General features: G+C 50.0%; 1 protein-coding gene across 1 annotated transcript in view; it reads left to right on the top strand.

Moving 5' to 3' along the window:
- Window positions 1–12,812, top strand: part of SNTG2 (syntrophin gamma 2) — a gene marked incomplete at both ends in the record, with an annotated part of 186,257 nt that overhangs the window by 89,827 nt on the left and 83,618 nt on the right. Inside the window, 2 exons of the mRNA XM_079721530.1 lie at window positions 3,988–4,031; window positions 4,144–4,185. Of these exons, the coding sequence (XP_079577656.1) occupies window positions 3,988–4,031; window positions 4,144–4,185 (86 nt within the window). The remainder of the gene's footprint in view (window positions 1–3,987; window positions 4,032–4,143; window positions 4,186–12,812) is intronic.

Raw genomic sequence — 12,812 nt, 5'->3', positions numbered from 1 at the left:
CTTTTTTTTTTTTTTTAAAAGCTTTGCTTATCTGCTGGTGCCTGACTTACGTCCTCCCCTATGTGACAGAGGATGTCACAAGCCTGCATCTGACATTAATTTATTTTTTATTCATTTTTGCTGTGTTGGGTCTTTGTTTCTGTGCGAGGGCTTTCTCTAGTGTGGCGAGCGGGGGCCACTCTTCATCGCGGTGCGCGGGCCTCTCACTATCGCGGCCTCTCTTGTTGCGGAGCACAGGCTCCAGACACGCAGGCTCAGTAGTGTGGCTCACGGGCCCAGTTGCTTCGCGGCATGTGGGATCCTCTCAGATCAGGGCACGAACGCGTGTCCCCTGCATCGGCAGGCGGACTCTCAACCACTGTGCCACCAGGGAAGCCCGCCCCAGTACTTTTTAATTTTAATTTACAAGATACTTTGAAATGGCTGAAATATCTTGAGTTACTTAAAGAATTTAACTCCCCCCATTATCAATAACACATAACCTCCCAGGGCCCCTTGGAAGATGGGAAGAGAAACCTTGTTAGCACTTCCATGGACCAACATTTAATCCCCACTGTCCAGTGAGGTGATAGGATAATCTCCCTGTGCAGGGGGCCAACAGAAGGTTGGAGAGGTCTAGGGATTGAACCAGAGCAGAATGTGGAAATGAATCCTGTGCCCCTGAGTCTGCTTCTGAGGCAGAGTAAGCAGCTGGCCCCTCGGAGGCCTCCCCAGGGTGGGGTCAGCCCCGTCTCTCTTCCCATGGACCGCTTGGTGGTGACAATGTCCACACGTGGCCCGTTCTGGGGCGTAAAGGACTCAGTGCTTGTAAAGGATGATGAAGAGGGTTTTAGTCATTATTAATCCAGGTGTTCAGTGCACGTGAGACTGTTTAAGAAGTGTTCTCGTTTTCTAATACTACCCAGAAGTTTATGTGAATGAATATTTAACAAGCGTCTGAATTTTACAAAGACTAATTAATTTGCAAAAAGAACAGTTTCCGTTATAACACAATTGTATTGCAAACAATGATTAAATTTACACAGTCTCACATAACACTATAGTAATAGCGATTAATTTGACTTGAAAAGGCAAGTATAACAGAAATAAAAAATATCTCATTGTAGCTAGTTTGCATATTTGAATGTTTATGTGGGTTAAAATACATGACGCTGTATTTCCATCTTACATCCTGATGTAATGGCAGGATTACCACAGAAATAAACTAGAGCCGTTTTCCAGCTGAAATCTCCGAACCTAGCTTCATCTCACCAAAGAGTTTATTTAGGAACAGTAATTAAAATTTTAAATTAAAATCAAATTTCCGTGGTTTTATTTTATCATCCATTTTACCACTTTTTAAGTTGTTTCTTTAGAACTAAAAGTGTCCAACAAAGAGAAAACATTTCAAAGATTTAACTGGGAAGTCTTTTTAATTAGCTTTGCTTTAACGACAGAGAGACAGACAAGAGACAGAGAGAGACAGAGACAGACAGAGGCAGAGAGAGACAGAGACACAGAGACAGAGAGAGACAGAGAGACAGAGACAGGCAGAGAGAGACAGAGACAGAGACAGAGAGACAGGCAGGGAGAGACAGAGAGATAGAGGCAGAGATAGAGGCAGTGAGAGACAGAGACACAGAGACAGAGACAGAGAGACAGACAGGCAGAGAGAGAGAGACAGAGATAGGCAGGGAGAGATAGAGACAGAGATAGAAGCAGTGAGACACAGAGGCACAGAGACATAGAGAGGCAGAGACAGAGAGAGACAGAGTGACAGAGGCAGAGAGACAGAGAAGACAGACAGAGACAGAAAGAGACAGAGAGACAGGCAGAGAGAGACAGAGAGACAGAGACAGGCAGAGAGAGACAGAGAGACAGAGATAGGCAGGGAGAGATAGAGACAGAGATAGAAGCAGTGAGACACAGAGGCACAGAGACATAGAGAGGCAGAGACAGAGAGAGACAGAGTGACAGGCAGAGAGACAGAGAGGACAGACAGAGGCAGAGAGACAGAGACAGACAGAGAGAGACAGAGACAGAGGCAGACAGAGGCAGAGATGGGGGAGATTCTGAAAGGGCCCCCCTGTGGGGCTAGAGGGAGTGTACATCTCACCTAGTGGGTGACGGAGGTTTTCTGGGCAAAGGCTCAGTGTAAATGAGAACTTTATTAGTTACCTAAAACCATACCATTAAATTCATTAATATAAAGACTGTACTTTATTTTCAACAAAATTTAATACTAGTTAATGACTAGAACTAATATTAACAATTGACATTAAATATTTACCTGAAATTTAAAGAATTCCAGTGTTAATAACTTATTATTTGGTTTCGAATATTTAACCAAAGACTTATAAATTAAAACAAATCTAGAGGAAGGCAAAAATACCTGTGAAAATGTGTTTTCTGCAGGTCTCAGCCTGTCTCTAACCCGTGCTGTGGCTGGACCAGCCCTTGTGGCTCTTATGGTCGTACGATGCCTTCAGCAGTAGCCATGAGGGGACTGAAAAAATAAAGGTTCGTTGCTGACAGGACCTGGAAATCACACAGCACCCCTGGGTCACACAGCAAGAAGGAGGCTGCCTGCAGAGAGTGCGAGGCCCGGGGTCCTGCTTTCACTGGGGTCGAGGCCGGGGTCTAGGGTTTCCCGGGATCACTCTTTATTGGTGAATTTAAACATAAAGGTGGGAATTTAAAGCACAGGAAGAGGAAAAACAAGGGGCCAAATGGTCAGTTACTGAAGTCAACCCAGGTCTCTAAAGCGCAGGGGGCTCACTGCGGCGCAGGGGCCGGGGCCCTGGCTCTGTCTGCTGTGTGGCTGGCACGCGTCGAGGGGAGCGGAGCTGAGGTCGGGCACTTGCGTGACAAAAGAGGAGAAACAGCTGTCAGGGTTTACACTGCAAAATGCTTTACGTTTGGTGCGAATTCATTCAGTCTTATTATTGAAAGGAGTTATCTCTCTGCCCCTGTGAAAATAGAAAAGTGAAGTGGAATAATGTTGTGGAGGTTATACTCAAACTTTACAATACAAAGGTTTTCTCTCCTTTTTCCTTTAAATATTCTGGGCACATTTTCTTTAATTAAAGCAGTCTATGTAAATGTGTTCCCGAGAAAGGGGAAAATGCTGAGTGGCTTCTGGGATTCCTATTTTATTGTCTGTGTCGACTTAGTGAAAAATGGGGATCAGACTTTCTGCACATGTAATGAAATCCTTCATCAGGAGGAAGTGACATTTGTGCTTCTCATTGAACAAGGCTCTGCGTTTACAAAGTAACTCTCTTAATGTGCTTCAACTTAGCTGAATGTTTAGCTTCACTGGCTGAGGGAGGGGGGCGCTGGGGCTGTGCTGCTGGCATTTGCCCACATTGTGTGCACACGTGCGCACGCACACACACACAGACACACACGTGCACACGCACACACACAGACACACACGTGCTCACGCACACACACACACACGTGCTCACGTTCTCACATGTCACGCATGCGAGCGTGTGCACACACATGTGCACACGTTCACCCACAGAGATTCCTGCATACACACACATCCACGCACACATACTACACATGCACGGGTGTGCACACATCCACACACGCGTGTGCACACACATACTACACATGCACGGGTGTGCACACGTCCACACACACGTGTGCACACACATACTACACATGCACGGGTGTGCACACGTCCACGCACACGTGTGCACACACATACTACACATGCACGGGTGCGCACACACATCCACGCACACATGTGCACACACATACTACACATGCACGGGTGTGCACACACATCCACGCACACATGTGCACACACATACTACACATGCACGGGTGTGCACACACATACCCACACTCCCAATGCACCCGTCTGTGCACACTCACACTCACACCTGCACACACACAATGCCAGTTGCTGCAAGCTCTAACCCTAAACCACTGCCAGGAGGAGCACGATGTCTCTGAATCTCTCTTAACACTGTTGCCCCTTTTGCGACCCTGCAGCCCACCAGACAGGGATGTTATTCGTAGGGGACGCCCTCCTCCAGGTCAGTATTTTAAACTTCAGTCCTTGGCTCTGTTGCATGTTAGTTCATGTTAGTTTTGAATTAAGACTCATCAATTATTATCCTCAAAATTCTTAATTTGTCATCTTTTCAGGTTAATGGCATTAATGTAGAAAATGCAACCCACGAAGAAGTGGTAAGTGTATGATATTTTATGGTTTTTGTTCTTTTTATTAGATAGCCTCTCATTCTCATTATTTTTTTCTCTGAAAGTTCATTTCACGGAGTGTATTCATAGACACAGAGCTTCAGAAAAGCTTAGAAAGTTTAGGAAGTTGTGTTTCGAAGGGGCCTCTGTGCCACGTCCCTTCACAATCCACACGTCATGGGTCCTCTCTGATGCTGTAAAAGATAGATTTGGCGGCTGCTATTTTAAAGATGGGAGGGTTAAAATTCAGGGAGTGGGGACCCCGCCCAGGTGACCGGAGTGGAGCCTGTGAGGGTCTGCACACCGGCTCCCTCTGGCTTTGTGTGCTTGTCGCCTTGGAAGACGTCTCAGGACGCTCGCCTCTGGTGTGTGTCTGGGATGCTGGCCTGTGGACATGGGGGTCACAGGCTCTGCCCCAACGCCCCTTTCCAGACATGAACCTTGCCCAAGGTCAGGTCAGGCTCCAACACGGCATATTAGTAGGTCGTTAACTAGGTGAAGAATTATTTTAACTTGCTCCAGGCACGGAGGAAAGATTCGCAGGTGGGATGACCTGTTTCTTGGCCTCAAGGGACTTGTAGTTTTAGGTTTAGGTTCAAATGGATGATGTGCTCTCATCTATTTACTTCCTAAACTTAACATTTGGGTTATTTTTCAATCTCTGCAAAAGTTTTCTTTCTTAAGGTGAGAAAATACATAGTAATTCAAAAAGAGACAGTGTGCACCTAGGTAACTTTATCCCAGCCCAGGGAAAGTGAAAAGCATTCATCTGAAAAGAAAGACTTTTAACTTAAGTAAATGATGTGTAAAGCTTATAAATGGAGCTATTCCAATACTTGACTGATACAAATATACTTTTTGGACCAAATTATCAAATTACAAGTCTACAGTCTTATGTGACACAAAAGCCATGATTGGAGCACTGCTAATGACATACAATCTCAGCTTTTCAGACTTATGAACTTCATAAAAATATTAAATTTGTAAAAGACCTCATAAATCACAGTTGCACACTGTGAAACTCATTTTTCAGAGTAAATTCTAGATTCACTTAATCCTAAAAGAAAAAAAGTCAGTTCTGCTCCACACAAAAGATCTACAAAATGAGCCTCATCCTGTATATTTTCTCCTGCTTTGGAAAATTTGTACTGCTTTTGAGCAAAGAAAATGTGTTTATTTCCCCCTTTTTAATACACCGTGTGTCCTCATCCATATCAACATATAATATCGTAGCCAACGTAGCAGAGAGTAAACTTTCCATAATTTTATTGCGCAAATTCTGAGACATCTCACTATTCAGAGAGGAAGGAAAAATGATGTTTGGAAAATCACTCAGTGTCACCTGTGTGCAGAGGTTAGTGATGCCTGGTGGGAGGTGGTGCGGGGGCAGCTGGTCCCCCTGAGGGACCCCCAGGCCCACACATATGGCAGGAGACCTGGCAGCAGGGTCCCCACAGCAGAACCCAGACCGATGTCCAGTGAGAGTCAGAGCAGGGTCAGCACTCCATCCTGAAGGGTGTCAGAACGAGAAACATTACAGAACTTCATTTTTATGCAACATGCTCAGAATTTTTTTTTTAAATCTCAAATGTTAAATTAACTTCTAGTCCAGAATGGCAGGCCAGGGTTTTAAGTCCCATGAAAACCATTGATTAAAAACTGCCCTAACTGATAACACTTCACAGACTTGTTTTATGAGGCCTCCTTTTCAAGTTGAAATGAGTCCTTTTTATACACATTTTATTCATGCCCAGCAGCTTGGTTATCACTAAGATCTCAGGACAGATTCTGAGTTCTGGTGATTTTGAACTCGAGAACCCTTAGAAATAAAGTCTTCACTCGTGTTTAAAAAATGGTAGAAATGGAACCTTCCAGGTCTGCTGTTCCAAGCAGCAGCCAGGCCGTCACACCCCCAGAACCCCCGCTCACAGCATCTCGTGGGCCGTCACTCAGCAGCTCGCAGCTAGAAGGTGTCCTGAGGGAGCTGAGGCCGGTCGCCTGTTTCTCCAGGTCGTTCGGCAAGTACGTGTGGACCCTCCTTCCCCTGAACATCCATCAGGTGTCAGCAAGGCCTCTGCCCTCGAGGATGAGCCTCCGCTCTCGGGCCCTGGGCTGTCCGGGCTTCCTCTTCCCCGCGGCAGCCGACTTACTCCCGGCCCCCCACCTCCTCACATCTGCCCTCCTTGGGCGATGGTCACCTTCACTCAGTCTCTGCTCATATGAGAAACTGTCCCGAACACAGGAGGTTAAGGCAGCGTTCCATCCTGTTGGAAGGAACATAAGTGCTATGGAAAGGCTGGACTAAGTAGGTTAGGTAGAGGGAAGATGGATGGATAGAAGGTAGGTAGATAGACAGACAGGTAGACAGACAGGTAGACAGATTGCTGATAGAACATGAGTGGGTGGGTGGATGGATAGAAAAATAGAGATAGAGATAACCGACCAACAGTATTTTCTCATGCATGAGTTGGAAAATTGTTCAGAGACATGATTCTCAACCCCGATGTGCACGAGAACTCACCTGACACCCGCAGAGGTTTCAGTGGATAGCTTTGGTTCAGCATCACTGCTCCCTAATTCCCGGGCCTCGAAATTAGCAGGGTTCAGAGTCGTTGGAATGGGAATCTAAACTCCCAGTAAAGTCACCGGTGTGCTTTGTGGGGCTTCGTTGGTGCAGTGGCACCGGGGGCAGGGGAGTCTGGCTCTTGTTCACGTGCTCACATCCTCCCCTGGGGCCCGGTCCAGGTCGGCCTTCTATAAACTGCTGACCTTGGTAGCAGAGATGCATGTGTCCAGCCCCTATGGCCTTGGGAGACAGAGGACACTCAAACTCTGACGCACGGGACTCTGTGTTGTAGCATTGACCACAGTCGAGCATCCAGACCCTACCTGAGCCCAGTAACCAGGTAGGAGCTTTTCCACGAGGAGAGCAAACACAAAGGTATGTGTGTGATTATCCCTCCTCCAGACACTACCTAGAATCCCATCCGCCACGGACACTTCCGGCGCCTGAGGTCTTTGGGTGGCGGGCCTGGGTGGCAGGGCGCCTGCCTGGGGCAGCGTGGATATAGTGCAGAGCCATCTCCGCGTCAGTAGCACGACGACCGTGGGGTGTGTGGGAAGAGCAGCGTGTCCAGCTGTGGGCCACGCCCCCATCGGGATCCAAGCCAACCACCAGCGGGCCTGCCATCTTGGCGGCAGGGGCGCTCCTGTGGCAGCTCGTTCTCATGTCACAGGTGACAGGCCCAGCCCCCTGTCTGTCTCTGGGTCCACTTCCCGCTCTGGCACTCCTGCGTCTTCACAGACTCTCTAGGGTGTTGCCTTATGTCCCCCCAAGTTGAATACACACAATGTCATGATGCAGCTGACCAGCCGGGGGCCGCGAGGGCTGGTGAGATGCTGGGGGCGGGGTGACAGAAAGACGGATGACTGGCCTGGCCTGGATGCAGGAGAGTCAGGGTCCACTATTGCTGCTGCTTCTGCTGGCGTTTGCTGACAGCCAGAACCTCCAGGAAAGTGAAGCTTTGGCTGTGTCTGCAGTTGTAACTCAGGTACCAGGAACGTGTTCTATTTGTTCTGGGAAGGAGAACGCATCTGGAGCCATGGTTGTCATTGTAGTAAAAGGTGTTTCCCGACTCCTGGAAGGACTCGCTCCTGCTCTCAGACCAGGGCGGCAGTCCTCCAGGACTGGAAGGGTACGGAGGGTACAGTCCAGGCGAGAGAGTTCACGGGTCCTTTGATGAGGGGGTGAGGTCGCTCACTCGCCTGAAGCAGTTCTCTCCAGAACCGCACAGGAGTGAGTGCCTTGAGCTCCCTTGCCAGCCAGCAGGACGGGCACCTCGGCCGTCAGACACTAGGCAGCTCACCTCTCCGTGGCGCTCGGGGTTGTGAGTGGGGTTGATGCTGGCTGCGGGGGCCTCAGCTCCATGAACTGCTGTGCTTTGTCTCAGGAAACCTTCCTGCTCACTGTGGCTGTAAGTACAGACGCCGAAATTACTTACAGCAAAACAACCTCAATGTTTAAAGTATCCTGGTTCTACAAATGAAGCATTTGAGAACTCATATGGCAAAGAGGCAAAATACTGTTGAGAAAACACCGAGCTGCATGCGGTTCACCACGCCAAGCAGCTGGGAGGATCCCTGGGTTCTCACCACAGGCACTGCCACCTGCCGCTGGGGGCAGAGGGTGTGTTCAGGATGATGGCCGGGCCCCTGTGCATCTGCAGAGAAGGGCCCGGATGCAGATGGGCAGGCGGGGGAGGCTTGATGAGCCTCAGGGCCCACGTCAAAAGGCCTGTTCCCGGGAACTTGTCCGTGATTGCAGAGTGGACCAGCCCAGGGGTCGCTGGGTCACCGTCAGGTAGAAGGACACTCAGACGGGGCTGAAAGCACGTGTGCAGCCAAGGCTCTGGGGACAGATCTGGGGATTTAGTGGAATAAGGCGGTGCTGAGGGCATCGACACCATGAGGGCCGGGAGGGCGGAGGTTACCGGCAGGCAGTAGGTCTTGGTGGAGCCAAAGAATATGTCCGTGGAGCTGGAGGTGAGAAGGGCAGGCGTGGGCGTCGGGGCTCGGCGCGGGGCGTGGAGGCAGCGGTCCTGACGTCGACAGTGGCGGTGTTAGTGAGGGAGGGTTGGGGGGGGACCCAACCCCGCAGGTGACCGCCAAGGGGCTGGCAGGCCGGCGGGTGCAAGTGTGTGTGTGTGTGTGTGTGTGAGTGTGTGTGTGTGTGGAAGCCTCTGTATTCGTATGTGAGTGTGTGTGTGAGCCTATGTGTTTGTATGTGAGTGTGTGTGAGCCTATGTGTTTGTATGTGTGTGTGTGTGTGAGCGTGTGTGGGGAAGCCTATGTGTTGTGTTTGTATGTGAGTGTGTGTGAGGAGGTGTGAGCCTGTGCATATTTGTCCCACATAAAACCCACATTCTCTCGAGAGCGTGTGGAACATTCACAGCAATTGTTCAGGCCACAGAGGAAGCCAAGAATAAGAATAATATAGGTTATGTCCTCTAAGCAAAATGAAAACTGCTTTTAAAAATTTTCTACATATCTGGAAACTATAAAAATAGTTATACTTGTGTAAAAAGTAATGCTAAAGGAAAAAATACAGACACGAACAATGTTGAAACACTTCATATAGAAATTATGGGAAACAACTAAGTAATGTTTAGGGGAAGATTAACAGTTTTTAAGTATGTTCATTAGAAAGCAAGGAGGTAAACAAAAAAGAGCCATTTTTTACCTCAGAAGTTTGAAGAAAGAGCAACAGAGTGACCCACAAGGGTAAAGACGGAAATAATAAAGATGAAGGTGCACATTTTTAAAGAATCACAAAACGTAGAGGACAAGTAAAAGAGACATTCAAGATACCGAAAGTTTATCCCAAGTTTGCTCTTGTAATAATACAGGACAGAGAAGCTCTGAAAAGAATTCTAGAAATATTAGTGAAGGTACAGTGGGGCTAGTGATGCAGGGGGTTGTGACCCTCTCAGCAGCGACACGCAGGTGGAGGGTGGAGGGGGATTAGTCACTGGACATCCGTGAAGTGCAGCCCACCGCCCGGGTGAAGGAGCACGACAGGTCTACGTGTGGACGGGGGTGAAACTGCAGATTCGAGTTTAGGCAAAGAGAGTGATTCGGCTAGTGGACATGGTTCCACTGACGTGAAAACAGGGCCAAGAAGAGGACATACAGCACACGTGGTGTAGTGTGCTTTCCTGCGTGTGCCTCTTTGTTCCCACATGGTCCTGTACCTACACGTGTGGGCCCGGGGCCAAAAGGCACACAGATTGTGAATTCTGCTAGATGTCACCAAAACGCCCTCAAGAGAGAAGGCATTCTTGCAAATGTGTAGACGATTTCTGGAAGGACATGCAAGATACACCAGTAGCCATGTGTCTGAGGTGTCCATCCAGGCTCTGGCATGTGAAAGACACCCATGCTTTCATCGTGTATCTGTTTGTTACTTCCTGTTCTAAAATATCCAGTCATCATATTTCAGTTACAACATTTTAAAGCTGCGCTGGCTCCTCAGACATAACCATATGGGATGATTTCTTCACTCCTTGGAAGGCGTCCCGGGTGAGACAACTTTGGAGACTCCCTGGAGAAACTCCTCTGAGGCCGCAAGGCTGCTAGCCCCTGTCCTGGACCGAGTGTCTGTGCCCCAGATTCACAGGTTGGAGCAGTAACCCCCGGGTGATGTCAGGAGGAGGAGCCTTTCGGAGGAGAATCCAGGGAGATGAGGTCATGAGGCTGGGGCCCTGTCCAGTAGGATTAGCATCCGTGGGATGCTAAGGGAGGACACCAGAGCTCGCTCTGTGCCCTGTGAGGACACAGTGAGAAGGTGGCCGTCTGCAGCTAGGATGAAGGCCCTCACCAGAGCCCTGACCCGGCCGGCACCCTGACTGCGGGCTCTTCCTCAGAACTGTGGCAGAGAGTGTCTGTCATCCAAGCCGCAGCCTGTGGCTTTTTTGTTTTGGCAGCTCAAGTAGTTTACCTGAGACACCCAGCAGTTTAAGTGGCTCAAGCGGCATTTTAAAAGCTTGGGGAAGATTCATATGAGAGTTGAATCATTCCTAAAAAAGAAATATGTCTGACTCACCGGTAAAACTTGGCGGCCCAGCAGGTGAGTCAGAGGTGGGAAATAGGAGCCTGCACCTACCTTGTCAGAGCAGAGCAGACGTGCCCGGTGACGGGGACGCAGGCGGGAAGGTGCCGGAATTGCTGGTCTTAAATAGATGCAAAAGCAAGTCTGTGTCGCTCTGAGGCAGAGCGGGGGCCCCGCCATCCAGAGCCGAGCGTGGAGTCAGGCTCCCTCCCGACCCCCGTCAGTCCGAAGGTCGTGGTCTGAGGGGCAGACATAGCTTTGAGGTCATTCGTTGAATTCGGAGGCATTAATGGTCAGTAGTCAAAATATTTTCTCAGACAACACATACATACTTTGAACTAAGTTGAAAAAAAAGAAACTGGTGATGAAGTAAAACCTTTTCCTTGTCCAAGCATTTCCAAGTTTGGAAGCATCAAGGCAGAGTAGACACTTGGGATTTGAAAAATAATAATACGTTGAAGTGAAGCCCACTGTTTCATCAAAGGTGCACCTGCCTCACGCTTTACTGTTGTTCCCAGATAAAATTAACTTGTCCAAAGTGATGTTTCTTCAAGGGCCTGAGGAACAACGCTGAAGGACTGAGCCATGTAAATATGTGAGCGGGTCTTCTGGGGGCTAATTAGCCTTTATTAGATAGATTTTAATGCCTTAAACTCCATTTTATCTCCAGGAAGACTTGTAACGTTAAATATATGCTCACTTATTGAGGTAGGGGTGTGTGTGTGCGCGCGTGTGCGCAGGCACACGTGGGCAGACCCACATAACAGAAGCAGCGGGAGAACTTGACCACAGAGAGGGGCACACATCTCAGGCCCGTGCTGTCCACGTGACACCCTGGTCTTAAATTTAAAGCTCCACGAGCCCCCAGGACGAGGCAGGTTCTTCGGTGGCCGTCCCTTACTCAGATGTGACCCACACCCTTGCAGCAGCCACATCCTGAGAGGATGGCGCTGCAGCTCGGGGTCCCTTCGATGCAGGAGGAGAGGGCACAGTGACACCACGGTTTTGTGAGACGCCCTGGGTCGCCCTCGGAGGAGGAGGCGCGTGGGCCCCGTTGCCCTTGACGGCCTGGAGGAGCTGAGGCGATGGCCATTGTCTCTGGGGCCTCGGGCCGGCTGGAGGGTGGTCCCAGCTGGGCCTCAGCTGTTGAGTCGTCCAAGCAGAGCGTCGTCTCATGGCCGCGTTGCTAGGTTTGGTGGGAGCCTTTGAGCCCTTCCCTTCTCCCTCCCGTGGGCGGCAGCCCTGACTTCGGGAAGACAGCCCCTGGGGCGTTTCATCCCATGTCTGCACCTGCACCCACCCAGCAGGAGACGAGGGGGCTTCGGGAAGGGGCGCTGGGGTAGGCCCGCCTCAGGGTTCCCGGGGCGCCCGCCTGGTGAGGCGTGAAATGGAGAAAAGGCCTCAGGGTCACGAGATTTGGTACTTGGAAGAGACACTCCAGCGCCCGTGGCGCAGGAGGCTGTGGACGCAGGGCCTCGGGGAAGAGGGGGACAGACGGGTGCGTGATGAGCCGGGGGCGCCCGTTCACGTCGGCTGGCCCGGGCTGGGGCGTTTGGCGGGTTTCACGGGCCGAGGCAAAGGGGAGGAGCTCAGGCTCGGGGGACACGGAGAACATCCCCGGGGTGACGGGAAAGGCCCTTCTGTGGCTCTCCAGGCAGAAGCAGGTCTTCAGCAGGGGTGTGTTCAGGGGAGGGCCGGGGCCGCGTGGAAGCATCACACGCGTTCCCAGTGGGACGCTGGGGGCGCGAACACGTACAGCTTCTTACTCCGGGCTTCGGCTAATGTGTCTGAATCACGTTTGCTTAAACGAGGCAAAGGTTGAGCATTAAAAGCTGACCCTAGAGCTAAAGGAATGAGCTGTTTGGGTTACAGGGGAAGGACCTGAACCGTGGGGACGGTGACACTGCAGCCGAGAAGGGCGAAGTGATGCCCATTGATTTCTCCAAAATTAAAATGTCGTTTAAACTTCGAAGCTCATATTTTCGGTTTGCAGTGTCACAGTTAACCA

The sequence above is a fragment of the Hyperoodon ampullatus genome, assembly GCF_949752795.1.
Source record: "Hyperoodon ampullatus genome assembly, chromosome: 15".
NCBI classification, from domain to species: domain Eukaryota; kingdom Metazoa; phylum Chordata; class Mammalia; order Artiodactyla; family Ziphiidae; genus Hyperoodon; species Hyperoodon ampullatus.
Note: the sequence above shows the minus strand (reverse complement) of the source record. Positions and strands in the feature narration are given on the sequence as shown.